The sequence below is a fragment of the Strix aluco genome, chromosome 1 (assembly GCF_031877795.1).
Source record: "Strix aluco isolate bStrAlu1 chromosome 1, bStrAlu1.hap1, whole genome shotgun sequence".
Taxonomy (NCBI): domain Eukaryota; kingdom Metazoa; phylum Chordata; class Aves; order Strigiformes; family Strigidae; genus Strix; species Strix aluco.
The window spans coordinates 99,939,995-99,964,714 of record NC_133931.1 but is presented as its reverse complement, the minus strand read 5'-3'; the positions used below and the strand labels follow the sequence as shown (position 1 = coordinate 99,964,714).

At 45.5% G+C, this 24,720-nt stretch overlaps 3 protein-coding genes across 6 annotated transcripts in view; 2 read left to right on the top strand and 1 right to left on the bottom strand.

Annotated features, from left to right (window-relative positions):
* The first annotated feature begins 1,581 nt into the window (after window positions 1-1,581).
* SIRT5 (sirtuin 5) lies at window positions 1,582-12,131 on the top strand. 2 transcript variants are annotated; one of them, XM_074829120.1, is made up of 9 exons: window positions 1,582-1,646; window positions 2,309-2,450; window positions 4,965-5,098; window positions 6,629-6,854; window positions 8,409-8,496; window positions 9,441-9,494; window positions 10,417-10,540; window positions 11,376-11,491; window positions 11,856-12,131. In XM_074829120.1, the coding sequence occupies exons 2-9, from the start codon at window positions 2,327-2,329 to the stop codon at window positions 11,929-11,931; spliced, it is 942 nt and encodes a 313-aa protein (XP_074685221.1). In that variant the 5' UTR covers window positions 1,582-1,646; window positions 2,309-2,326; the 3' UTR covers window positions 11,932-12,131. The 2 variants fall into 2 exon arrangements, with proteins under 2 accessions (XP_074685221.1, XP_074685228.1); XM_074829127.1 differs by lacking the exon at window positions 1,582-1,646 and adding an exon at window positions 1,982-2,040.
* Window positions 12,132-12,284: 153 nt separating this feature from the next.
* On the top strand, window positions 12,285-16,242 carry NOL7 (nucleolar protein 7). 2 transcript variants are annotated; one of them, XM_074829107.1, is made up of 8 exons: window positions 12,285-12,475; window positions 12,579-12,639; window positions 12,712-12,770; window positions 12,941-12,972; window positions 14,044-14,131; window positions 14,803-14,924; window positions 15,009-15,086; window positions 15,811-16,242. In XM_074829107.1, the coding sequence occupies exons 1-8, from the start codon at window positions 12,303-12,305 to the stop codon at window positions 15,876-15,878; spliced, it is 681 nt and encodes a 226-aa protein (XP_074685208.1). In that variant the 5' UTR covers window positions 12,285-12,302; the 3' UTR covers window positions 15,879-16,242. The 2 variants fall into 2 exon arrangements, with proteins under 2 accessions (XP_074685208.1, XP_074685198.1); XM_074829097.1 differs by having other exon boundaries at window positions 14,779-14,924.
* Window positions 16,243-16,584: 342 nt separating this feature from the next.
* The window catches only part of RANBP9 (RAN binding protein 9), a 41,573-nt gene continuing 33,437 nt past the window's right edge, over window positions 16,585-24,720 (bottom strand). Inside the window, exons 10-14 of one of the 2 annotated variants that reach the window (XM_074829077.1) lie at window positions 23,103-23,250; window positions 21,250-21,371; window positions 18,725-18,876; window positions 17,900-18,011; window positions 16,585-17,567 (exon numbers count right to left, since the gene is read on the bottom strand). In XM_074829077.1, coding sequence (XP_074685178.1) covers window positions 17,437-17,567; window positions 17,900-18,011; window positions 18,725-18,876; window positions 21,250-21,371; window positions 23,103-23,250 — 665 coding nt within the window. In that variant the 3' untranslated portion in view covers window positions 16,585-17,436. The remainder of the gene's footprint in view (window positions 17,568-17,899; window positions 18,012-18,724; window positions 18,877-21,249; window positions 21,372-23,102; window positions 23,251-24,720) is intronic. The other variant, XM_074829085.1, reaches the window with a different exon arrangement.

Genomic DNA, 24,720 nt, shown 5'->3' with positions numbered 1-24,720 from the left:
GTACTTTTGCAAACCTCACATGTTAACGTGCCCTGGGTTAATTTAAAGTCAGAAGGAGTGTATCTAAGACGTGCAATGAGGTAATGTGGAAATGCAAGCATTGTAGTTTGTGCCCCTCAAGCTCTGGTACATAAACCCGGAAGCAGGTTTTCTAGTAGTAATGTTAGACTAGTATTTTGCTGTCTTAAACTTTATAGTCAGTGGAATAATGCTGTGGTGATAGTCCAACTGCAGATTGCTTTTTTTAAAAATACTACAGTTGCCACCATCTAAAATATACTGCCTAACAAGATGTACAATCCATACTAAGACCTTGATTTTAAAAAAACCAAACCAACCCCAGTCATAATACTGATTAACATGGGGCCTAGCCAACCCCTCATTCGTCTGAGCTGCCAAAACAAACTTATTATCATGGTGGTTTCCACGGTCCTGATTTTGACCATCAGGATAGTTACAATGTTAAATGAGTTCATCCTGGCCTTTATCTTGTTTTCTGAATTTAGTCGATGGTGTTCTTCCAGGCGTACAAGCCTTTATGGACATTCAGCTGGTACAGTCTAGCAAGCAAAAGCACGGTGTTTAATCAGTGTTGCTGGCTGTCTCCAGTGTTCCCCCACAAAAAGCATCCTTTGTGTTTGCAGCTGGAGGCAGAATATTGTATGCTGTTATGATGTAAGTAATTAAGAAGTGCCATGAAGTAGTCTAACGAAGTAGTCTAATGAAGTAGTAGGCTGCCAGCCCCTGGGAGCAACATCTGGCTGTTCCCTTCCCCTGCCCTCAGGTAACTGGTGCCCTGAGGGGCCTGGTCGGAGGCCGGAGCAGCTCCCTGGGCTGGTGAGGAGGTGGTGGACATAAAAGAGCACTTCTGTGGCACAGTGGGACTTGGCTTTCAGCCTTTCTCATGTTAGTGTACACGTTTTGGGGATCCCTTCATCATTTTAGCTGGTAATTTACAGAATTCAAAGGAAAAAAGGTAATGTTAAAAAGGACGGGATTTAAAGCTGTTGGGGAAGGGATGAGTCTCTTTAACCAAGCAATAAGTGATAGGATGAGAGGGAATAGCCTCAAGTTGTGCCAGGGAAGGTTTAGACTAGATATTAGGAAGCATTTCTTTACAGAACGGGTTGTTGGGCGTTGGAATGGGCTGCCCAGGGAGGTGGTGGAGTCCCCATCCCTGGAGGTGTTTAAGAGTAGAGTCGACATAGCGCTGAGGGATATGGTGTAGTTGGGAACTGACAATGTTAGGTTAATGGTTGGACTGAATGATCTTCAAGGTTTTTTCCAACCTAGACGATTCTGTGAAAGCAGTTGCTGCCTTGTTTCTGCTGAAAAGCTCAAGCCAGCTTTCCTCATAAAAACTGGAAACCGTGAATTGAGTTAGCACAGCGGCATCCAGGAGTTTCACCGGTGCCTGTCTGAGGGTGGACCTCAGAGGTCTGACACTGGCAAAGCCTCCAAGCCTTTCAGACCTACTCGGGGTGTAATTTAACCTAATTAACGGCAGCGGGCGGGAGCTCTACGAGCTCTTATCGGCGAAAGGCGAGGCCGGGGCGGAGCGAAGCCAGGGCCGGCCCCGCCGCAAGGCCCGGGGCGGGACGTGCGGCGCCTCACGCCTCGGCCTCAGCGCCGCGACCGCCGCTGAGGTAAGTACCCCCCGGCGGGGCGCGAACCCGCGGACCCCGGGGCTTCCGTGGGGACGGCGCAGGCGGACGGAGCCCCGCCGAGGGGGAGGCGGCGGCGGCGTCGCCGCCGCCGCCTCCCCCTCGGCGGGGCTCCGTCCACCGGCGCGGTTCCTCCTTCGCCCTTTTGCAGGCGGGCAGCTGCACGTAGCCGCAGCTTCACTCCCGGGGGGTGAACCCTGCCCATGGAAGCGGCCGTCGGGTTGTTTTCTTCCTCCTGAAAAATTTGACAGTCGTATCCTGAGGGTTGCTGCTTTCTGTTTTTTTGTTGGTTTTTTTTTTTTTTTTAGGCGTGAGGTAGCGACATTGAAAAGCGTCGCGTGGGTTAAATATTAGACTAAATCCGCGTTTTCCTTGCGTGAGTGAACGCATTTAAGGGCCGGGCAGTCTTTGAGAAGAATTAATCAATTCTTCACTAGAAGCAAACCCAGACAAAAGCGGTTCTTCAGTTTTAGGGGGCTTAGATTTGAGGTATCTGTGTTTTGCAGCGCAAGGGGGGAAATTGAAGGTGCAGGAGAAAACCATGAATAACGTTTGTGCTTGGTTCTTAATCGAAGAGTTGCATACAGGGAGCTTGCAGGAATACGCTCCCTAAATTTTCTCGCGTTTCATTTATCTTTTCTCAGGTGAAGTACTTCCGAGGGATGCTGATGAGTCTCTTTCAATTTACCGCTAGAAGGTTGGTTTCCCAAGCATATTGTGGACTTAAGGCTGCTTCTTCTTCAAAGACACAGAAGTTTCGCTTGGAAATGGCTCGTCCTAGTTCAAGTAAGATATCTGTTTTTTCCTTTACTACCCCGCATAGGTTTTTAAGCTAGATTTGAAATTCGAGAAGGTTTTGTGTAATAGGTAAAATCTGTAGTTTAATTCAAAAGGTTTAGAAGACTGTGAAGTTGATTTTTTTTCTTAGCTGCTAAAATTTATCTTCTGTGTCTGTATTCTGTATAGTTCCAAAAAGCCTCGCATAGTTGCAGTCAGTGTCATTGCCTGGTGACATGTTTTTAGCATTTATAATTTATGCACATAAGCGTATGCTAGTTAATTGCATTTCCTTTTCATAATCCCAGTGGGTAATAAAACTCACTCCTCGTTTCTTTGTACAAGAATTATGGAGGGCCTCCAGCATTGATAACAAATCAGGAGCAGGGTATTGGGTAACCTCAGGAGCCCTGTTCGGTGGTAAATATCCTCTTTTTGTTTGTTTGGGGTTTTTTTTGGTTTGTTTTTTAATTTGAGGATGTGCCTTAACTTTAAAACTGTGCACAGAACTTCATGGGTACAACAGTAAAACCCCAAACAGTTGGGTAGCCAAGGTGCGCTTGCTTTTTGTTGAGCATCAGTGTTTGGCTGCTGTCTGAGTCTGGAGACCAGACGAGGAGGACTTTTGGCCTGAGCTTTACACATTCAAGGGCTTGTAAGGTTTGGTTTACAACAGCAGACGGGCATCAGAATCATAGTGTTCCCTGCCCAGTTCTACAGCTCTCGTGCTGTGGGTCTTGGGACTTCTTCAGTGATCTCTCTCCTTATAAGAACTTAACCTGCCTTTGGTTTTAAAAAAAACCCCAATAAACCACATAGTGAATTGTGAAGGTTAGGGTTGTGATTAGCAGCTTAAGAGTTCGGCTGGAGGCCAGTCACTAGTACAGTACCGTAGGAGTCAGTACTGGGGCCAATATTGTTTAATACCTTCATTAATGATCTGGATGATGGGGCAGAGTGTACCCTCAGCAAGTCTGCAGATGACGCAAAGCTGGGAGCAGTGGCTGATACGCCAGAGGGTCCTACTGCCATCCAGAGGGACCTCGACAGGCTGGAGAAAGGGGCTGACAGGAACCTCATGATGTTCAGCAAATGGACATGCCAAGTGCTGCCCCTGGGGAGGAACAACCCCAGGCACCAGGACAGGTTGGGGGTGACCAGCTGGAAAGCAGCTTTGCAGAAGAGGCCCTGAGGGTCCAGGTGGACACCAGGCTGACCATGAGCCAGCGATGAGCCCTTGTGGCAACGAAGTCTAATGGGTGTCCTGAGCTGCACTCAGCAGGGCATCTCCAGCTGATGGAGGGAGGTGATCCTTCTCTGCTCAGCCCCTGTGAGACACACCCAGAGTGCTGGGTCCAGCACTGGCCTCCCAGCACAAGAGAGAGAGGGACATACTGGAGACAGTCCAGCAAAGGACCACAAAGATGATTAAAGATTTGGAGCATCTGATATATGAGGAGAGACTGGGAGAGCTGGGACTGTTCAGCCTGGAGGAGACCAGGCTCGGGGGTGTCTTATCAACACATGACAACACCTGATGGGAGGGAATGCAGACAAGGCAGACCCTTCTCGGTAGTGCCTAGTGACAGGATGTGAGGCAGTGGACACAAAGCACACAGGATTCCATCTGCACACAAGAAAACACTTCCTTTTTTTACTGTGAGGGTTGTCAAACATGGGAATGGGTTGTGCAGAGAGGTTATAGAGTCTCCATCCTTGGAGATCTCAAAAGCCATGTGACTGAACACAGTCCTGAACAATCTGCTCTGGCTGACCCTGCTTGAGTGGGGGTGGGGGGTGGACTAGACAATCTCCAGAGGTCCCTTCCCAGTTCAGCCATTCTGTGATTCTAAAATATGTTGCTTTAAAATTAATATCTGAGGTAAACGGGAAGAGGGGTTTTTTTTGTGTCTCTGTAACTAACCTGTTACTTTTTAATCTTGGTCTGGTTCTCAGAAAAATGTAAAGGAAATTTCCTTTTTTCCAAGTTACTTTACCATGTAGGGAAGAATGGAGGGAATATACATTCAAAAATAGAAAATACAATTGCAAACCTAGAAAATGGGTGAGATACCTCAGAAGAAAATGTTTTCCCAAATTACCTTAATTTTGAAGGTGATACTTTGTAATTAAACTTTTTTTTTTCCATCTTAGGGTCTTACATTACAATTAGTAAGCAAACTGTTACTGGGTGGTGGTGGCAACAGTTGTTATTGAGGTAGCATCTAGTGTGGGGTTTTAGTTGAAGGCTGTGTCTTTCAAATACTGAGTATGCTCATAGTTTAATGCATGTTGCCCTACTGAGCTTTTCATACGCATTTTTGAGGATCTCCAGGAATTGCCCTTCAAATTCCAATATACAGAAACTCAGAAACAAATCAGTATTCTGAAATCAAAGCCATGGGAGGTGTAGGTGGAAGCTGTCTCTGGATGCATAAGTTTGCCAGCACTGCCTGTATTATGGCCTCTTACATAAAAGTCCAAGTGTTTGAACAGCTGTTCGTTCTTCCTCCCCATGCACAGATATGGCTGATTTTCGAGAAGTGTTTGCCAAAGCGAAGCATATCGCCATTATCACGGGAGCCGGCGTTAGTGCGGAGAGTGGAGTTCCCACCTTCAGAGGGGCTGGAGGTTTCTGGAGAAAGTGGCAAGCCCAGGTACGTACTGGCGGCAGGTGTCTGCGCAGCTGCGCTGCTCTGCCCCGTAGGTGGGTGGGCGTGAAGGCGCAGAAGCAGCTGGGGACCGTAGAGGGTGGACGTGCTCCTGTGGTGGTACGGTGGGGATGGAGCTATCCCTCCAGCCGTGTCTGCAGCTCTTCCCCGTGCCCTGGGTGTCTGCTTTATGCAGCTGCAACTTCTTTTCTGTCATTCAGTTTATCGGTTGTTTGGGAAGACAGCGGTGGGTCTTTCTACCATCCTTGTTTTCTCATGGCCTTGCAGCTTTGCTGTTTGCTCATCTTGTGACACTGTCACCATTTCCCTACTTCATGGAGCCTTTCCTGTTTTAAACTCTGAAGAACCTTTTGTCAAAATAACAAAGGACAGAACCAATGATAACAACTAGTTGTTTTCTTTTAATCTTGGTTTCTCATAATACACTTTAAAAATGGTTTAGGAAATTTTTTTTTGTGTTTGGGGGCAGGGCTCCTCACAGTCTTTAACTCTCACACAAGCTCTGTCTCTCTTGCTGGTGTGATCTTGGCCGCGTTGGGAGCCACTGGGGTGGGAGAGGAGGTGGAAGCAGACACTGGGGGGTGGAGTGGTGCAGCAGCGAGGAGCAAAACGCACAAGTCGTACAGGTGCCTCACAAGTCTGATCCTGCGTGGTGCTGCAGACGTTTCAACTAACTGTTACACTGTCAGTAACTGCTACCCCAAACACTGCAATCATGTTTGCTTTCTTTATGGGTTTCAATGACAGCATTCATGAAAGATCTGGTGAAGTTAAAAAGCGGTCAGAGAGATGAGTTTTTCAGGATGGTTTAAATCTAAAGAGGTGTTTTTTCTTTCAGTGACTATCAATTGAAATAAAGCATGTGTGCGTATAAATGCCTGGTCCTTCTGCCTCAGAAAACTTGCATTCAGATTTTTGTATCAGTAGAATTGTGCACTGAAGCATTAGACTGAGCTACTCCTTGTTGTAAAAAAAGATATGGCAAAAGTAAAGTTAGCATGAAAAGTATAGCTTAGATTTTACCAGCACATACAAGACAAGACATTAGACTTTGGTTTTGGCAATGGTTGTAATGTGGCTTGTATTATACTTAAATTAAGGCGGAAAAGAAATTGTTAGCAGTGGAAATATATCCACACAACACTGAGTTTTATGGCTTCTGTGGAAGAGAGAGTTTTGAATGCCAAAAATAACGTGCATTGAAATATCTCATCTTCCTTTGTGCTGCACTAAACTCCTAATAGTTTGGTAGGGCAGCACAGAATAAGGTCCAAATGTACTATGTAAAACCACGTACCCCACGCTGTTGATATCAGTTATTTCCTCATTTGATAAGATACATTGACTTGTCATCCTTGTAAGGGCTATTGAACTGCATCTGGTTATAAATAATCTGCTTTTGATTATTTTGTGATGCTGGTTGCAGTGTAAATGGCAGTAATCTAGCAGGCTTCATCTGGGGAGGGGATTTTCTTGCCCTTTCATTGGTAGAATGAATTGTTATGTCTTTTTCAGGAGCTGGCTACTCCAGAGGCTTTTGCGCGAAACCCTTCTCGTGTGTGGGAATTTTACCATTACCGCCGGGAAGTGATGCTGAGCAAACATCCCAATCCCGCACATGTTGCCATTGCAGAGTGCGAAAGGCGACTGAGCAAGCAAGGAAGGAGCGTTGTGGTCATTACACAAAATATTGATGAACTACACAGAAAGGCAGGGACAAAGCACCTCTTAGAAATTCATGGTAAGAGTCAGATTACCTCTCTGCTACAGGCCAGCTAACCTGGGGGGGGAGAAGAGAGAGCAGGATAAGTAATGAGAGAAAAGAAATTTGTCTTTAAAATGATAATAACTTGCATGAAGTTATTTACAATGTCACCCTGTTCTCTTTTGGAAGTTGTTTCGGGTACTTCATAGCCTCTATTTCTCATCTTTCTTTTTTAATGGATTCTGACAGTACACAGGAACTGGTTCTCCTTTTCTCGCCTGCTCAGTTTTGCCTCGGATCCACTTGAATACATGTGGATACTGACACTTGGCTGTGATTTCGCTTAGAAAAGGGAAAAAGAATCCATGAGGACTTCCACCGCAAGGTAGTGGTGGTGCCACACCAGTATTGCCACCAGTAAAATGTATATTGGCAAGACTGGTCTCACCTGCCTTTGGTGCTTTCACTCTGTCCTGGCCTGTCCTTCAAAGACAGAAGGAAGAAGGGGCTGGAGACGGATGAGATTCCCCTACCCTTCTCCCCTGCACCCAGAGATACTCCCTCTCTCTCCCCCGTCTCAGTGGCATTCCTCGCTCCCACCCTCTCTCCTGCAAAGTGCCAGAGGAGCACAGTGCAGGTGCAGCACGCGGGGGTCAGCGGGGCTTTTGGATCTGAGGAAAGACACAGGTGCGGAGAGAGCGAGGGTGGGGAAGCCCTTCTCCATCCTTGGAGGTGCCTCCGTGCCCCCTTTCTCCGCTCGGCAGGCCCTGCCACAGAGTGAGGCTCCCAGGACAAAGGCCCATCCTGGTCCTCCAGCACTATGATGCTTTTTGGTATCACAACAGGTTTAAATGGGATTTCCCACTGCTGCTTCGTGATCTGGACACAGGAAACCTGCACAAATTTTTCTGCAGTTGTGGATCCAAGGATAAAGCCTTGGGTATAGTTTCATTTTTATTATCTTTATTCTTTACACAACAGAAACAATTTTAAACTCTTGGTAATGTTGCACATCTCTGCAACATGTTACTAATGCTACAAAAGTCTTGGGGTTGGGGAGTTTTGCATAAAACAAAGCAGTGTGGAACCAGCATTTTTTTTTTTTTTAAGAAAATGTTCTTGATTTAAGAGGAAAAGCAATAAGCAGAAATAATCTCTCAGTGATATTTTAAATAATGATTTTCCTCAGAAATGCTGTTAGGAGGCTGTGTGTTGTGTTACTCATGTCGTGAGGTCGAACAAGGTGATAAATCGTAGCTTAGAGGGACTGTTGCTGCTGTTTGCTGCAACCTTTCAGCTGATATGGCCATGTCTGTCTTTCTTTGCTGGGCCCGATCTGTGCTGAACTATGACACTGGTCACCTCGGGTTGCCGAGCAAAAGCGTGTGTAGGCGCTGTGTAAGTAGCCTCTCGTTCATAATGCTGCCAGGTTTCCACGCTTGGCTGTTACGTTGACGTAGTAAGTTACCCACAAGGTATAGTCTTCAAGGGCAAATAAAGGCTGTCTGGGATAAACACAGCCACTTGCTTGTACAGCCATGCCCCAGAGCAATCGCTTGATCCCCGATGTTTTCTCTTGCCTTGTTTCAGGTAGTTTATTTAAGACTCGATGCACCAACTGTGGGAACATAGCTGCGAATTACAAGAGTCCAATATGCCCCGCGTTGGCTGGGAAAGGGTAATACGTCTGCCTTGTAAACTCTCTGTATTTTCTACTTTGTCTGCTGTTTAATAGAAAAGGAGCCATTTTAGGTGTGTACAGGAGTTTCAGCCAACCACCCCATTTTTCTTTAGTGTAGTATCAGTGCTTAAATTTTACACAGCTGTTTTGGAACATGAGTATACTGTTTGGTAACTTCAGTGAGAGCCCATGATACCGTAAGTCCTGTGAATGAATAACCTCTGAGTTAGCACAATATTAGACATATTTTAATTAGAACAATTTCAGATGGTCTGAAACTCTCATCTTGGACCACAACTAATTGTACTCTGTGAGAATGTGTATTTACACCTATTCTCTTCACCTTCCAGGTTTTTATTAAATCAGATGCTTATTCCTTAAATTGGGCATTTGATACGTGGAATTGTCCTCTTCTGCATCTCTTGAGCACTTATAGCAGTTTTTGTCCTTCAGCTCGTCAATAAGATTCTCATGATTACAGGTCTCAAAATACAGAGGTGTCAATCAGGAAGGAAGCACCAGTTCCCAGGATTTCTGCAACTTAAAAAGTTGCAGAAGAATCCTTCACTCTCCTTTTTCTAGCCATCCTCTTTCTTTCACCGTTAATAAAAGGGGGAGGGGACAGGATGGATATATGCTCATGAATTTTTAGGTTTTTTTCCCTTTGCATTTCATCAGACATTTAGATGGCTACATAAATATTTGTTGTGCCTTTGACAGACTTTGACCAGCTTATTACAGCTGCTTAGCTCTGGGATAATTCTGGACAAATGCCTGCCTGCCCTGTATGTGGTATTTTAGGGTTGTGGTAGGTGATGAAGTTGGATGAAGTCGCAAAGATTCCTTGACTGGAGAGCGTGCTTTAGAGGATACTAAGTTTTTATTAATATATAAAGTGCACTTTGTACAACTGAGTACATATTTCAATTTTGTCGCTTCAGGGCTCCAGATCCTGAAACAGAAGATGCCACGATTCCAGTTGAAGACCTTCCTCAGTACGTTCCTCAGTACTTCCTCAGGAACGCTTTGTTTTTTGCTGTTACCTCTTGTGCTTTGCACATCTCAAAGGCTCATGTTACTGTTTGCGTAGTTTTGGAAGGACACAGAGACATTCTACTGGAGAAAAAGGCATGAGACTTTGCCCCAGAGAATGGAGCCTGAAGTTATGGGGTACAGCAGACAACAGGAGTGTGTACTAGAAGTTTACCGTGATGCTAAAAGGATTGCATGGTTGCGTCCTTGAGCGTCAAGCTGAAACATGCCTAAATCCATGGGGTTTGTACCAAGTGGAGTAGTAGGAGGATTGCTGTGAGAAACAAAGTGCCACACAGTATACGTTTGCAGGCACTACCCACCGTTAGTCAGCCTGGAACACTGTGCTGGTGCACAGCCGCTGCACAGTCCCTTCCTTGCAGGCATTAAATGTACCACAGTGCTTTTTTGTAATGGCAGAAGCTTTGCCTTAGTAGATGCCACCATATATTTTTCATCTGATCCCTAAGGAAAAGAGGGTAACACGAGGCTTCTGTCTTCCAGTTCACTTCCTCCTTAAAAACCTGTTGGCCAGTTTGGTAAAGTTGATGGAGGCCGAGGTCTGTAGCACACACACTATGTTTTAAGTTTCATGCATTTCAGGAGCTGAGTAAGGGAAGGACAACGATTAAGTATCCGAGTTGAACTGCCGTTCAGCAACCCATTCTGTGTGACTGGGCGGGCTGTGTGTACTTCCAACAAGCGTGTAGCACGGCGTCAGCTGCCTTCTGTCCAGCGCGTGGCAGAGGGGGGTGTGGGGAGGGCGGGGAAAGAGCGACGAGGGCAGGTAAGACAGACGTGCCCAAATGCGAATGAAAACTGCTTTGCAGTTTGAAACGTCCGCATCAGCAGCATTAACGCCGTCCCTTTGTGATGGTTAAACAGGTGCGAGGAGGATGGCTGCAACGGGCTCCTCCGTCCCCATGTTGTGTGGTTTGGCGAGACCCTGGATCCTGACATTCTCACAGAGGTCGAGAAGGAGCTTGATATCTGCGACCTCTGCTTGGTAGTGAGTGACGGTTTGGTTACCTGGGCCCTTACTGGCAGGGAGGCCATGCGAAAGGGGTGCACCTCCTGGAGGAGGGAGAAGGGTATCTACTTCCCCGAGGGAACTGAAAGCCCCTGAGGGACTTTTAGCGTCAAGTGGAAAACATGAAAAAGACCATCAAGTTTGAAAATGTCCATACGCCACCGGGAAGCGAACAGGTTCAGCGTGTGTGCACCCTGCTCAGCTGGCACCTGCAGTTGGCATTTGGTGTACCCCGGAGTTGGAGGTGCAAGTGTTAGGGGTCAGCTGATAGCATTTAGTTGCTGAATTCCTCAAACAGTGCAAAATAGGATTATTTTGATGCTCGGTTTAAAAAAAGGTGATGAAATGTTGTAAGAAGGTAGCTAGCCGTTATCCTGCGCTGCTTTTTATGTGAGGTTGGTTACATGCCATGTAGGTGTCAGATTGCTGACCAAAAAACCACCGGCTTAGAATATCACGTACCCTTCACACAATAATCTCAGTTAACAGAAGGAATGTTGTGTTTTCATTTCCTGAAGGCAAAGTCTGCCATTTTGTGTTTCTGGGATTTGTTTTTTTTTTTCATCTAGTTATAAACAAGCTTCTTTGGGTTGCATCAGAGAGACAATTCCCGATTCTGATGCTATGTTAAATAGCTACGTATGCAGTGACACTAAATAGATGCTGATTTGGTTTCATTTCTGTAGGGATCTTCCACGATTTAGTGGTTTTGCACATCCAGTGTTCTGAGAAGGGCCCTTACCTTGGGGTTGGGTTGGTTTTGTCTAACTACTGGCCTGCTCCACTCGTGACTTTTTTTGCCCTGTCCCTGCAGGTGGGGACCTCCTCCGTGGTGTATCCCGCTGCTATGTTTGCCCCTCAGGTATCTGCCAGAGGAGTTCCAGTAGCAGAATTTAACATGGAAGCTACTCCTGCTACAAACAGATTCAGGTAAAGCTGCCGAGTGTTAAACTAGCAACCTTTAGTCCCCTCCATCTTCCTTATCTTTTGCATTATGCTGTTACAGTGCTTAGAACATTTTTAAACAAACCTGATCTATTTTTTTCCCCCAATGCTTAAGAAATATTATTCTAATAAGCAGGAAAAGATGATTGTTCGTTCTCGGCGGAATGAACTTAAGCTGAAGCCACCACTGTGTTCCTCAGTGTGAGGCTGAAGTCTGGCCCCAGGCGGCCTCGCCCCCGGCCGCAGGACGAACCAGCCCCCTGCCCGTCTCCAGCGCCCTCGGGCCCTGCCGGAGCGGGCGCCGTGCGCCGGCCCTCGCCCGCCCCTTCACCCGGCTGCTTCCTTCCAGGTTTCACTTCCCGGGCCCCTGCGGGACCACCCTGCCGCCGGCGCTGGCCCGCCACCAGACGGAGATCATCTCCTGAGCGCCTCGGAGCGGCCGGCGGGGAAGCGCCGCACCCGGCCGCCGCGGCCCGGCCCGGCGGGGGCACAGGGGGCTGGAGGGGGGTGTGGGGTGGGAGAGGAGGCGGCGGGTCTCGTCGGACCGTCCCTCCCTGCTCCCCACGGCAATAAACGGGCGGCGGGGCGCGGGCGGGCGGCTCGGGCCCCGCCGCCGACACCTCGGGCCGCCGCTCTCCGGGCCTCGTCTGTCTGCGCGCGCGCGCGCGCGGCGGGGGGGGGGGGGGGGGGGGGTGTGTGTGCGGCTGCCGGCCGTTGGGCGCCTCGGGGCGGGGCCTCCCCCGGGGGCGGGGCGGGCGGGGAGCGCTTCCGGGGCGGGGGTCAGGCGGGGGTGGCGATGGCGCGGCGGCAGAAGGCGGCGGCCGCGGGCAAGCGCGCGCCAGCCGCCGCGCTCCTCAGCCCGCCCTCCTCGGAGGACGAGGCGGACGGTGCCCCGGAGGAGGTGCCCTTCGGCGCGGCGAGGGAGGCGGCCGAGACCGAACGGAAGCTCGTGGGGGAGGCGGCCCGGAGGTACGGACACCCACCTCACCCCACCGGTCACCCGCGCGCGAGCCCTTCCCCCCCGCCCCGGGGCCTCGCGGCCGCGCTGACGGCACCTCCCGCTCCCCCGCAGGCACCGGGAGCTGCTGAAGGAGAAGCGGCGGCGGCGCCAGGAGCTGTTCACGGAGCAGAAGGTATGGCGGCCCCCTCCCCCGCCCGCCCGTATCCCGCGTTCCCCGCCCCGCTGACTCCGCTCTCCCCCGCAGAAACGGAAGCTGCTCCCCGAGGCCGTGCTGCAGGAGCTGGCCGCCGCGCCGCCCGCAGGGTGAGGAGGGTCGGGGCGCCTCGGGGAGCGGTGCCTGGCGGCTCCCGCCCGCCGTGCGGCCCCTCGGGGCCCGGGCCTTGGGAGGGCGGGGTGGGAGCTTCAGCGGCTCGGAGTAAACGAAGGGGGTGGGAATTGGAAGAGTAACCGGTTGTCTTCTCCTTCCTCCCCAGACGCGAAGAGCAGGCTGCGGCAGGTAACCGAGGTAGGCTGCTGCTCCTCTTGCCAGCGCGGTGCTCTCCCCCGGTACCTCAGGATGTCAGTTCTGTGCTAAAGCTGCAGTCGGGGAGCGCTCGGGTACAGAGAAACTTGAACAGACCAGACAGATTGTCTCTCGCCAAGGAAAAATATCTGAGGAAAAAATCAAAAGTCACATTTAATCCCATTCCTGTGCCTTTGACTAAAGTTGTTTGCTGTACAATGATTTCAGTTAAAATAGCCCGAGGTGTTTAAGGAAATAATGGGCAGGGGTTATAATAGAAAAAGCAAGGATTACCAGAGGGAGATTAATATTTAGCATTTGTTTAAATTATAAAGGCTATTCCTGGATGGAGTTGCTAATTGGCTTGATACTTTATATATCATACTATGGTTTAATAGCATCTGAAAAAAAAAAGGTAACTTTTTTCAAATTCTGAACTAGAAAATCAAGAGTCTGGAGTGTTTGTGAGTTCTGTTTCCTGGCCCTCTTCAGCTGTTCTTAAGTACTTCAAAGTACTTTACCAAAACGTGTTTGTTTGGTTTATTTTTAAACAATTCTCATCTATACCTCACATAATTATAGAGCTGGATGGTGTAACTGCTACTTTTTCTTCCTTCTATTATTGTTTTAAAAAAATCTGTTGGCATAAACCAGAGATGAGCTCAGGGTGATGCTTTGAATACTCAGTCTCCATAGTATGTATTTAATGGTGAGAATGAGGCTCCCCTTTGCGTGTTACTCACAGCTTGTTGTGTCACATTGATTATTTTTTTTTTTTTGTCTGTTGATGAACCCTGTTTTGTGCTGTTGATGGCAAGGAAGGAGGCAGCTGGCAAGGGGCGCTTCGGGTGGCTGCCCTAAGACCTGCTTCTTCCCCTCCCTCTCACAGCCCTTCTGTGAGGGGAATGCTTTCTAGCTCTTCTTAGTCGGAGCTTCTGAAAAATGCCTGTTGGACTTAACTAAAGACATTTTTCCCCGCCAAAGTGTTGTTTCATTCCCATTCATCTTTCACTTACAGCTCTTGATTCATAACGTTTGGGAAATTTTTTCTGCTTTCCATTAAATTTACTTTAGGTAAACGCCGTGGAGGTGGGGCTGCGAAGCCGCGACAAGGCCAAGGCCAAAGGCGGGTGAAGAAGAACAAGCAGAGCAAGGCAGCCAGGTACGCTGGGAGCAGAGGGGCTGCAGAGGGGCCATAGTGTCTGTCCCCTTGGCAGTGGTGCTGCTGAGGAAGGGGCATCCCTGCAACTGTTCTGTCCCTGTATGGCCCCATGCTCTTCTTCCCTTCGTGTTCCCCTTGCCCTTCCTCTGACTGGAAGTGTATTTTTGTGGTAAAAGCACCTTTAACATGCTTCTGATATGCTTCTTGTCAAATATATATACACACACACATATATAAAAAAATTACAATACAAATGCTGTTTATATATTATGTACATATAACTGGGCAGGCGTGAGCACAGCAGCAGACATTCTGACGTGCGGCTACAGGTCTGGTTGTTTAGCACCAAATTCCTGCATTTCAGTCATCTTTTCTTTTTTCTCCTGTGTTTCATCACTGATGTCCCCATAGGGGAATTGCAGTAGCTCCTGGTAGGACTAGTTCAAGACTCCCAGGGAGCTACTCAGGGCACATAAAGGCATGTGATGACTGGTTGAGAGTCTTGGTCCTTTTTTTTTTTTTTTTTTTTTTTTTTTTAATACTTGTACAAAGCTTGCTGAGCATCAGAAACCAGCACTGGCTGCTGTTGTGCTCAAGTAGCAGAGCACTGACTAGTGTGTCTTGTTCTGGATGTAACCATGCTGCAGGGATTTACATCTTTATTTAACTAGGACAAAAGGAAACTATATGGCAGTGTGCTTAAAAGATCAGAGTTTAACAGGCCTTCACCAGCAGCTTGCCAAAGACTTTCTAAACGCTCATCTCTACGGACCAGACGCCAACCGGGCACAGGGTAAGCCATTTTCCTCAGCTGGATCTACATCTACATTTGTCTGGGTTAAACTTAGTAACTTATACTCACTCATCTCCATTTCAGCAAATGATTTTTTTTCCCTTGAAAACAAGAAAAACCCAGTTAAAAAAGCTGCAGTTCAGTTTGTGGACAAGTCTTGGGGTGAGTATGAAAAGTCAGAGTAGGTACTGCTATCTGCGTATGTGGTTTAAAGCACACTTGGAAAAAAAAAGGCTTTCCCATGTTAGAGGGGTGTTAGTTGCTACCTTCCAACTCAGAGAACCAGATAGTAAGGGAGGGGCAGTGGGGAGCTACAGCCTGAGGGGGTGTAGTGCACGGTGCACCAGGGAGGGGGTGTGAGCCAGAACTTGAAAAAAAATCATTTTTGGTAAAGAGCGAGCATGTTTACTTGTTCAAATAAATACTTTGTTTCAGCTTAAACCTCTGAGCTGTTGGCAGTTATTTCACATGTGTAAAACGTGAAGTGGGGATGCCAAGATCCCAGAATGTGTGTGTGAGCACAGGGAAATGGTGCCTGTTTCTCAGAAAAACTGACATTACAGAAATGAATGGGGACAGACTCATACCCACATCAGTTCCAGCCACACAAGAGAGGCAAAAGTTCTTGGTCCTTACCAGGCAAAGTCAGCTTTTCAGTTGTGTGTGAGCAGTGGGGGCAGGGCTGTACCCCCACCCTCCCTCTGAAGGAGGTGGATGCAAGTTGGTATGGCCAGCCCGTGGAAGCCCAGGTTGTAGGTAAGATAGCAAGTTTATCAGCTTTCCAGTCAGTTCTGTTCTGAAATGCTGTAGTAAGCAGTGGATTGCTGCTTAGCCAGTACATGGGCTAAGAAAGTGGTAACTAACAGCTGCTTTTTTTTTTTCTAAGGGCAAGAAAAAAAGGAGAAAGCAGCAAGATTTAAGAAACGTTGGCTCTCAACACAGATTAAAAATTGAGTATGGAGACAGCTTTTTCAGAAGATGCTATTAAGGACTCTTTTACTGCACGTTAAGTCTCTGAAGACAATGAAGGTGTTCTTTCTGCACTTCCCCAGCATGGCTCTGCTTTCAGCTCTAGCCAGCAGCAGGCACTGACCTTCACCCAGCTGGGCCTGAACTGACATCTCTGTTCTCTTCCCTCCCCCCTTTGGAAGTGGCTGGGGAAGCGAAGCTGCAGCTGGGCCAGGGCAGTGCCTGCCCATCCCTGATGCTGATGTAGAGCAGCTGGTGTTAGGGCCAGGCTTGTGGAAGCATGCTCCTTTGCAGGCTCAGGGAGGCAGCTCCTTTGCAGACAATAAAGAAAATCGATGTTGTACTTACAGATGGTGCGTTTCTTACAGCGATGCTCCTGCTTTTTCAGTTACTTGTATCTCTGAAGAAAGGCTGTGTCTTGGTGTCAGAATCATTAAGGCAGCTCAGCCCGCAGGGCCCTTCTGTCCAGCGTGATGATTACTTTCCCCCACCTCCAGGGAGCCCTGAACAAGCTTCTATCAGACTTGCCTGGTAGTGAGGAGCCAGGGTGCCACCGGCAGGTGCTGACACAGGGCAGGGGCAGCCCCAGCGAGCCACCGCTCCCACAGCAGGGGGCTGCGTGAGAAGCGGTTCGAGGGCAGAGCTAACTCTCGAACCAAGAGAACGTAGCATACGAGTCCATGCTACCATGTATGTAGAAGTAAGTTTTTAATGGCTGGTTAATTATGATATCACTACATTTTATTGCAATATAGTACTATTTAAGCACTTTTAAAAATGCAAGGTGTACAAAGATTAAATTAAGACTGTAAATTGACTAAATATTTGGTTTTTATATAAATAGGTCATAACCACACTGTGTTGACATGTAATACTGTTATAATACAACAGTTAAACTGGTGAGTCTACACAACAGAAGCTGTCTGTAGTTAAACAAGGAAACAAAGTTGAAAAGACCATGTTAAAACAAAAAACTACTAAGATCAACAGGTTGGGATTGTAAGTAGCAACAAACATATTCACTCAGCTCCTGAGTAATTCAAGTTTTACAGTACACATTAAAAAATATCATTTCTTCCCATCAACACTATATATCCAAACCATCGGGTGTTTGTGCATTTTGCAAATTACACTGATTGAACTATGTAACAATGGGGGTGGAGGTTGGCAAGTCATCCTGCTGGACGTTTACATCACCCACCTGCTAATACATCCACGTTTTCTCTTCTTCCGCCCCACCAGAAGGTAGCAGGATTTTTGGTTTGTTTTGGACAATCGTTTAAAGGATTGGTACTTGTCAATTTGGATGTCTGACATTATCAGTGATACTTTCAACTCTTAGTGGTCTAAGAGGTTTAAAGATGGAAATTTTCTCCTAACACTAAGTTAGAAATCATTTGCATCATGCTGTAAACTAGGAAGCAACATAAAGCGACAGACTTGTCCTTAGTACATAATTAAAATTCCAAATTCCAGTCAGCAGAGCTGGTCTACTTTCCACGTTGAGTATGCCACACCACCTTTGAGACCCCCGAATGCATAGCTAGTGTAGGTAGTCTTCCACTGTGGCGAAGGCGCAGGAGCCAATTCCCGACCGAGCCATCAATCCTAGACACTGCGACGCTTGTCCCATGGCCAGGGCAAGCGGCGGTTGCTTTGGCAGATTGTGAGTCTCTGAAAAAGAATCACAGTGGCAGTTAAAACACCTGACTAATTTCATAGTATTGCACTGAAAACTTTAAGGTTAACCCTGCTTACATCATTCATTTCAAAATTCCTCTTTCCTTGCAAAGTTTGCTCTTACAGCATTACAGAGCGGGAGCAACTAAGTGACATTTTCCAATTCCCTGCACAGCACCGTTATTGAATGGGCCCATTTTCACTTTGAACAATGACGATGACGTCTGTCACATTACTGCCCCTCTTTTAGTAAGCGTGCACACCGGCATGCTGCTGCACTTGGCCAGGGAAGTCCGCGCGCAAGGCACGGCCGGGGCCTTACCTACCGAGTATTGCACTATTGAGTACAGAGCAGACGGGTTCTCTTTGTATCGGGTCGAGCTGATTCCCAACAGGGCTGCTCCAGGGATCTGAATAGGCAAGTAAACTGAATGCATCCTGTGGAAAGAGGGGGTTTGTTACATCTCACGGCTACCTTCTGCTACTGAAAACAAGGAGTATTTTCTTCACCCATTTTGATTCAGAATCACAGAGGTGATTGTCAGTGTCCTTCAACAATACAAAAGTGTAAAAAGAAATTGTAACAGGACTTGTTCCATTTTGAGCAAGCAGTGTTTTTTCCAGCAGAAAGACAAAAGTTAGCAGTGTTTTAGAAAGTGATGGGGAAAGAGAAAACAGACTGAAAATTGCATGCAGTCAGTCTTTGGCAGGGGAATTCTTTTCCAGAGCAGTCACAAATCAAGGTAAAACTAGTTAAACACAGCGAGTACTAAAGAGAGTACACTTTAGGCAGCTGTATCAATCCTCTTTCTTGCAGTTCATTTATCATTAGAGCTGAAAATGGCACTTTGGTTCAAGAGGCCAAGCTATGCAGTCAGAAACGAGATAGAGGGAAGTGCTAAATTCATCTCTGGTTTTAACTGTATTATGGTATGAGATAAATTATCTTCCCTGTGAATGTGCTGCACAGACAAGACAGGAGACAGTGTGACACCACAGCTGGCTAGAATACTGCTCTTGGACAAAAAAAAAAAAAAAAAAAATCACAGAAGTTAAAGCAGCACAGTATGGCAGTGCCACGTGCTCTGGAAAGCTTCTGCTGGGTAGCACGGTTATTCACCTTAACACCACAATTTCAAGATTAAACATACCTTGAGCATTTTCTTATTCGCTGTGTTTTTGCCACATTCTCTTCTTAGTTGCTCACTCATTGCTTGCAATTCTCTTCCAAAATGGATCATTCTCTCAATAGCCGCTTGGCTGCCACCACATAGCTGACGTCTTAACTGACTTGAATCTACTTCTGCAAAAATGGTATCGTCATCATCACCACTAATAGAGCTGACAGTAACCATCTATGGATCTAGAGAATTTGCACTGATTTCACTCAAAAGACAACTGCCTTCTCTGAGAGAAAGCACGTCAGGCCAGAGACCTTGGCATAACATACTCCTATAGCAAGCACGGTTGAATTGCTCCTTTATAAACATTAAGAGACTCAATTAGCTAACAGCAAAGGCTGTCTATACATGCTGTTTGTTTTGCAATGGTTAATTTTACTAACTAGACTATAAAACCAAATTTTACCCTAAAATTTTATGGGAGTTTAAAATTAATAACGACAGCAATAGAAGTCCACACAGTTGTACCTTTTTAATTCTTTGGCATTGCAGTTCTAAAGATGCGCCAAATCCAGAACCACTAATAGAGGGTAAAAAAACCCCTGAAATTCCCAAACAACCACAATGGATGTTGCTACAAGATGATCATTTAGACTGTTCATACATACACCTTGTAGAATATATTAGCTTAATGATTTGGACATTTCAGGCTTCTTTTGTAATCAAACAAAACACTACAATCACTTTCTTTACTGTTTGCTACAATATTCCCCAATACCAGTGATTTTAAAAGGTATTAATGTATTTATGAACAGTAAATCAACCCGTGGCTTCTCTGAAAGCTGCTTTTTAAATTTACAACTAAAGCAACCTGTAAAAAAAAAAAGGCATTTATCCATTTCTTGCCTTTTTCCTCAACAGAATCAAGTTTTGAATCAGAATTCTGACGTACGCTTTGATTACAAAACTATTCTTTCTGGTTTTAACATTGCCACCTAGTGATGTGTTTTGACCACTATTTCAAACTAGGATCCAGAAGTGGACACTTCCCCACTCGCACCCCCACCCCCCCACCCCCCTTAGATGCAAGCATATCACCTCTGGAAAAAAATCTGCCTACTTAAGATCACATACACAGCACTAAGGAGAATACATAAATATTTCAAAAAGCAAAAAACCACCAAAGAAACCACCAAGCTCAAACTGTGGGGAGTAAACAATGTAGGCTGAGGAGCTACATTTCTTTTTTACGAAGGCGAAGCACCCACAAGTCTTCAAGCAGTGGCGTTTGTTGCTAGCTGCAGCTCAATCTAGGCCATCACTTTCCAAAGGCAGAAAAGAACTACATTAAAAAAACCACAAACAACTCTGCGCCCTGTGCAGCTGCTTCATGTCTGTCACAGTAAGCCTCTGTGGAAAAGGCTGCAAGAGAGTAAAGAAGTGTTTTGTTTTTTCTGTCACAGAAACGAGGCCTTGATATTATCCAGTTTCAGAGCGTAATGCAGGGAAAACAGTCTTGGCAATTTGCATCTCCCCCTCCAGGGCTGTAACAGAACTATATTTGCTTTTCGACAGTTACCTAGTATTTGCCAGCAAAGCTGCATGACCAGCAGCAGCCGCCGCAGCACGCCCCCTCAGAACTGTGAGGCGTTCCTAGGAATCTCCAAGTACCACTGCGTTCTGAAAGGTTACCACCGATGATGTCCCAAGCTTCACATTTCATTTAAACTACCTATTAATCGATGTCTGCCTAAATCAATTCTTTGGAAAGATCGTTCCGCAACTGCAGAAATAGCTGGGCTGGATTCCTCCACTTCTTCAGACAGGGCCAGCAAAGCCACCACTGTCTAAGCTCCAGCCTGCGTGCACTGAAGTGATCTGGCTGCCTTTACTCGATAGGGACAGTCAGCACCGTAACTGACAGAGTTAACAGCATCTTTTTATGGTGTGCTGGCAATCGGAGGGTATTTAAATACTCATTTACCCCTAATGGCAGCAGGTATGACTGAGTATAAAGCAAGTTAAATAAAACAAAGTTGTTTTTCAGACCACAACTATGTAAATCAAGGTATTTTTTTGGTGGAAAGCACTATTTAACATCTCAGTTCCCAAATATAGTTATTTTCGTGAGCATTTAATACTAGCACTTTGCATTCTTTAATATAAGTGATTTGGAATTTCTACTCTTACTATCGAGCACAAAGATGCCATGAGGACCATGAATGGTAACAGGACTAGGGGAAGGAGGAGAGGCAATCTGCCAGCCCTAACCCAGGCGTGTTACACAACAGGATGTTTCTTCTCCAAGGTACTTCCTTCGAAACCGATGCTAGTTTCAACATCCATGAGTTACCAGTTTCCCCTGTTCTCACACTGACACTGGACCACCTGAATCAGAAGTTATAAGATTTACATCTAATCACAGCAAAAACAACAAACAAGAAAAATTAAGATTTGAGCTAATATCCCTAATTTTCAAGTTGGGAAGCATTGCAAGTAAAAACATAACCTTGTTGCCATCACTTAATAAAAATGTAAGAAATATCACTGCAGACCCATTTCTGTGTCACATTCTTCCATTTCGTGATCATGTTTAGAACTACCATTTAGGAAGCCATTGGATGAAGTCTCAGCAACCCCATTGGAGTAGTGATCTGTTTCCATGTCTACATCATTGCTGAAAAGAGAGTAATAAATAAAAGTTTTACTCATATTTAAGTACTTAGGATTATCTTCTTCACAACTTCAGCACAGTACTTCCTCATCTCCGCTACTGAAAAGCTGTTTTTAAATACTGTTGGCCAAGTTAGACCACAGCTTTTTTCCACAGCAAATGGTGATACCAGAGCACCAGGGAAATCTTAAGGCTCTCTCAGCTAACATTAGCATTCAGTAAAATAACATTTGCAGATGCTGAAAAATTAAACATGTCCACCATTATTCAAGAGTAAGCAGTATAACACTTTCTACATACACACTAAAAAGCTCTTACCTTGTTTATGTATCTGTACATACATAGAGCTGGAGAAAATGCACTGAGAAAATACACTACTCCCACTTTTTTTTTTTTTTTTTTTTTAAACACAGTGAACTCAATATACAGCCTACTTTGAGAATACCATATTTAGGTAAGTAGTTCTTTCAAAAAAGTCTTGATCTCTCATTTACTCTCAGTAGTTACAGGGAAAAAGAATAAAAACCCAAAGCAAATACTGAGTAAACCAAGACACTGAAGAGATGCTCTGAGGCAAATTCAGAGCATACAACTCCTCACCACACTTTGCTCACAGCACGTCACAGAAGGACTTTTAGAAAATGCCAGCACAGCTTCAGGGACCAAGCTTTGCAGTCAAGTTACATCCCAGCCTGTTCTATTTCATCATGGAGAACGACAACCTAAAACCTCTCTCAAGACCAAAAAGATTCGGTTTTTAAGTTTAGTAGCTTGCTTCTAAGCAACCAGAAGTACTCAGCTTCCTTTGAGGAAGGAAACCAAAAGGCCTCTCTGACTGGGCAACGCTGCAGCCAAGGGACTGTCTTCCTCCTGTGAAAAATCTCGAAGTTGCCTGGACACTGCCAGGCTTTTTGGCAGAGGCAATTGCTGATGTAAACTCAAATCACGAAGTTAAAAAGTAAATTGTTACTCTTACTTTTTTTCCCAATCATCACTATCCAACTGAAATACTTTTAGTTATCACTACCACATCATCACATCCTAGTTGGTAGTTTTGGGAACACATCTTGGACAACGCAGCCGAGTACTGTTGTATTTCACATCAAATTAGGTTCTGCTGCATCTGTGCAATGCAGAGCTTAATATTTACTGGTTATGAATAACCATATTAACCCTGGTTAATACAGCTATTTTCATTCTCTGAATTGAATGTGTTTGCACAAGCGACAGTGATGGGAGTAGGCAAACAATTCTTGTGTGTGCAATGGAAGGGAGTCCACATTTCCTACGCATCTCAATTGTGTTTACTTTGCAGATACTGCCACAAATGGAGAGTATCTGGAAAACTTTTCATTACCTACATGCAATGTGCTTAAATCAACAACAGTGGCTTAAATTAAAATCCCAAGTGCCAGAAAGCTAGTTAATCTTCACGATATAACTTCAAAACCGACCATAAATAGCTATAAGCAAGGTAATTTATTTTTGTCCATTGCATTTCTTTAACCAAACAGGAGAAAACAGTCTATTGAGCTTGAGAAGTTAAAATAAAACCAAAGCACACTAGAGTGACCACAAGCTGCTGGCTTCTTACACTAAATGTTTTAATTGTCTTTGGAAAAAAAAAAAAAAAAAAAAATCACATCAAATCCCACTGAAAACTCTTCTCTGCAATACAAGCACATGGACAACACAAGCCTTAATGTAAGTTAGAAGCATCTGAAGTTTATTCACCTGGAATAGCTGTTAACCTGCTGTGATCTTGATACATTTATGTTGTTGAGCTCTGGTACATTCAAGCTGGTGGTCGTGTGTTTACTGTGACAGTAAGATTGATGCGCTTTATTTGATATTACTCCATTACTGCAACTACTTTCAAACCCTGAAAGAAAGTTTAAGTAATTGTAATCATCTACAAACTTATTTGTAAATACCTATTTATAGCATTGAAATAAGTGTATCTTAATTGTTCCTGGTCAGTAAACACTAGATTTGCCAAACCAACCCACTCAAACACCTAGCATTCGTGTTTCAGGTATTTGAACCTTCAAGGCTTCTACAGTGCAGAAGTTAAGCATTATTTAACAAATACTAGCATGCTCATGAGAAGGTTTGTCAGTTGTACATACAGCAGTAAAACAGAAAACTGCATCAATGTAGAATAATTTTTTAGAACTGATACATTGTTCCTGAAAGATCTGAAAATCTTTTCTAGGCCACTGTAATCATTATGAATGGAAGCAGACATGCATCTTACTAATTCCTAATCACATAATTCTCTTGATAAATATGCAGTAAAATTCAGTGCTGAAAATATTTTTACACATTGCTACACTGAAATACAACCTCCCTTCTTCCCCATGTAGTTCTTTTGTCAATATTGTCCTTTGCTAAATAAAATTACACCAATCTGTGAAATTATGATGTCTGGCTAAAATCTTTTCTGACTATTCTAGAATATAATCAAGAAACTACTATTTGAAGCAAACATGTAATTGCCAGTTCTATCAAGCCCAAAAGCAGGAGCTCCCTAGTATCTTCTAATATAGAAACGGGTCACTGGAAGAGCTTCCTATACACAAAAGCTGCTGCCATTCAGGAAATCCCAAACCTCAATTCTAATAATACATTCATCAACTCACTTAGTAAGTGGTGCTCCTATTTCCAAACTTAGGAAGTTAGAGGTACTTTCTACCATACATCCCAATAACCACCTGAAGAACAAACAAAAACCTGAGTGGACCTCCACTCAGTCTTGACAGAGAGGGTAAGGAAAGCGAAGCTGCTGCCTTTCCAAGGGCAGCAGGTATTCTGGTGGCCAGGCTACACTGGCTTCCCACTCAATCCCACCGAAAGAAAAAAATAAAGAAGCCCCCAGTCAGCTCCAGTTTGAATTTAAGAATGAAACAGAAGTGAAAGTTGATGGCCTCTGCTACTCTAAGAGTCTTGGCTTCAAAGATGACACATTCAAGTACCATTTTAACATGCTCAACTACTTTTCTGCAGGGGTGCTTTGGAAGGCAGAGGATCTCCCCACCAGCATGGGGCACCTCTGAGCATTCAGGGCCTCCCACGGAAGCTTCACCATCACCTAGATGCTCTCAGATCGGTTTCAACTCTGCAGACTGAAATTCAGCTGCCAGCAGAAAGCCTTTCACCTAACTCCACCACCTAGCTTCTGGTGTTTCCTACACAAGAGCAGCTGTTCCTGCTGTTCCATAAACACCACAGGAAATGGATCGTATACACCACTTACTGGATTTAAACCACTTTGCCCAAGCCATAAATTATCACTGAAAGGACCACAGAAATTTGTGTCAGAACCTTCCATCTCCTGGAAGCAAGCATTTCT

Bases quoted from the DNA above. Each gene is read 5' to 3' on its own strand.
- SIRT5 (XM_074829120.1), top strand. From the start codon at position 2,327: ATGCTGATGAGTCTCTTTCAATTTACCGCTAGAAGGTTGGTTTCCCAA. The intron at 8,497-9,440 runs GTAATACGTCTG...TTGTCGCTTCAG, and splicing joins CCCGCGTTGGCTGGGAAAGG to GGCTCCAGATCCTGAAACAG. The intron at 10,541-11,375 runs GTGAGTGACGGT...CTGTCCCTGCAG, and splicing joins TCTGCGACCTCTGCTTGGTA to GTGGGGACCTCCTCCGTGGT.
- NOL7 (XM_074829097.1), top strand. From the start codon at position 12,303: ATGGCGCGGCGGCAGAAGGCGGCGGCCGCGGGCAAGCGCGCGCCAGCC. The intron at 12,771-12,940 runs GTGAGGAGGGTC...CTTCCTCCCCAG, and splicing joins GCCGCCGCGCCGCCCGCAGG to ACGCGAAGAGCAGGCTGCGG. The intron at 12,973-14,043 runs GTAGGCTGCTGC...AATTTACTTTAG, and splicing joins GGCTGCGGCAGGTAACCGAG to GTAAACGCCGTGGAGGTGGG.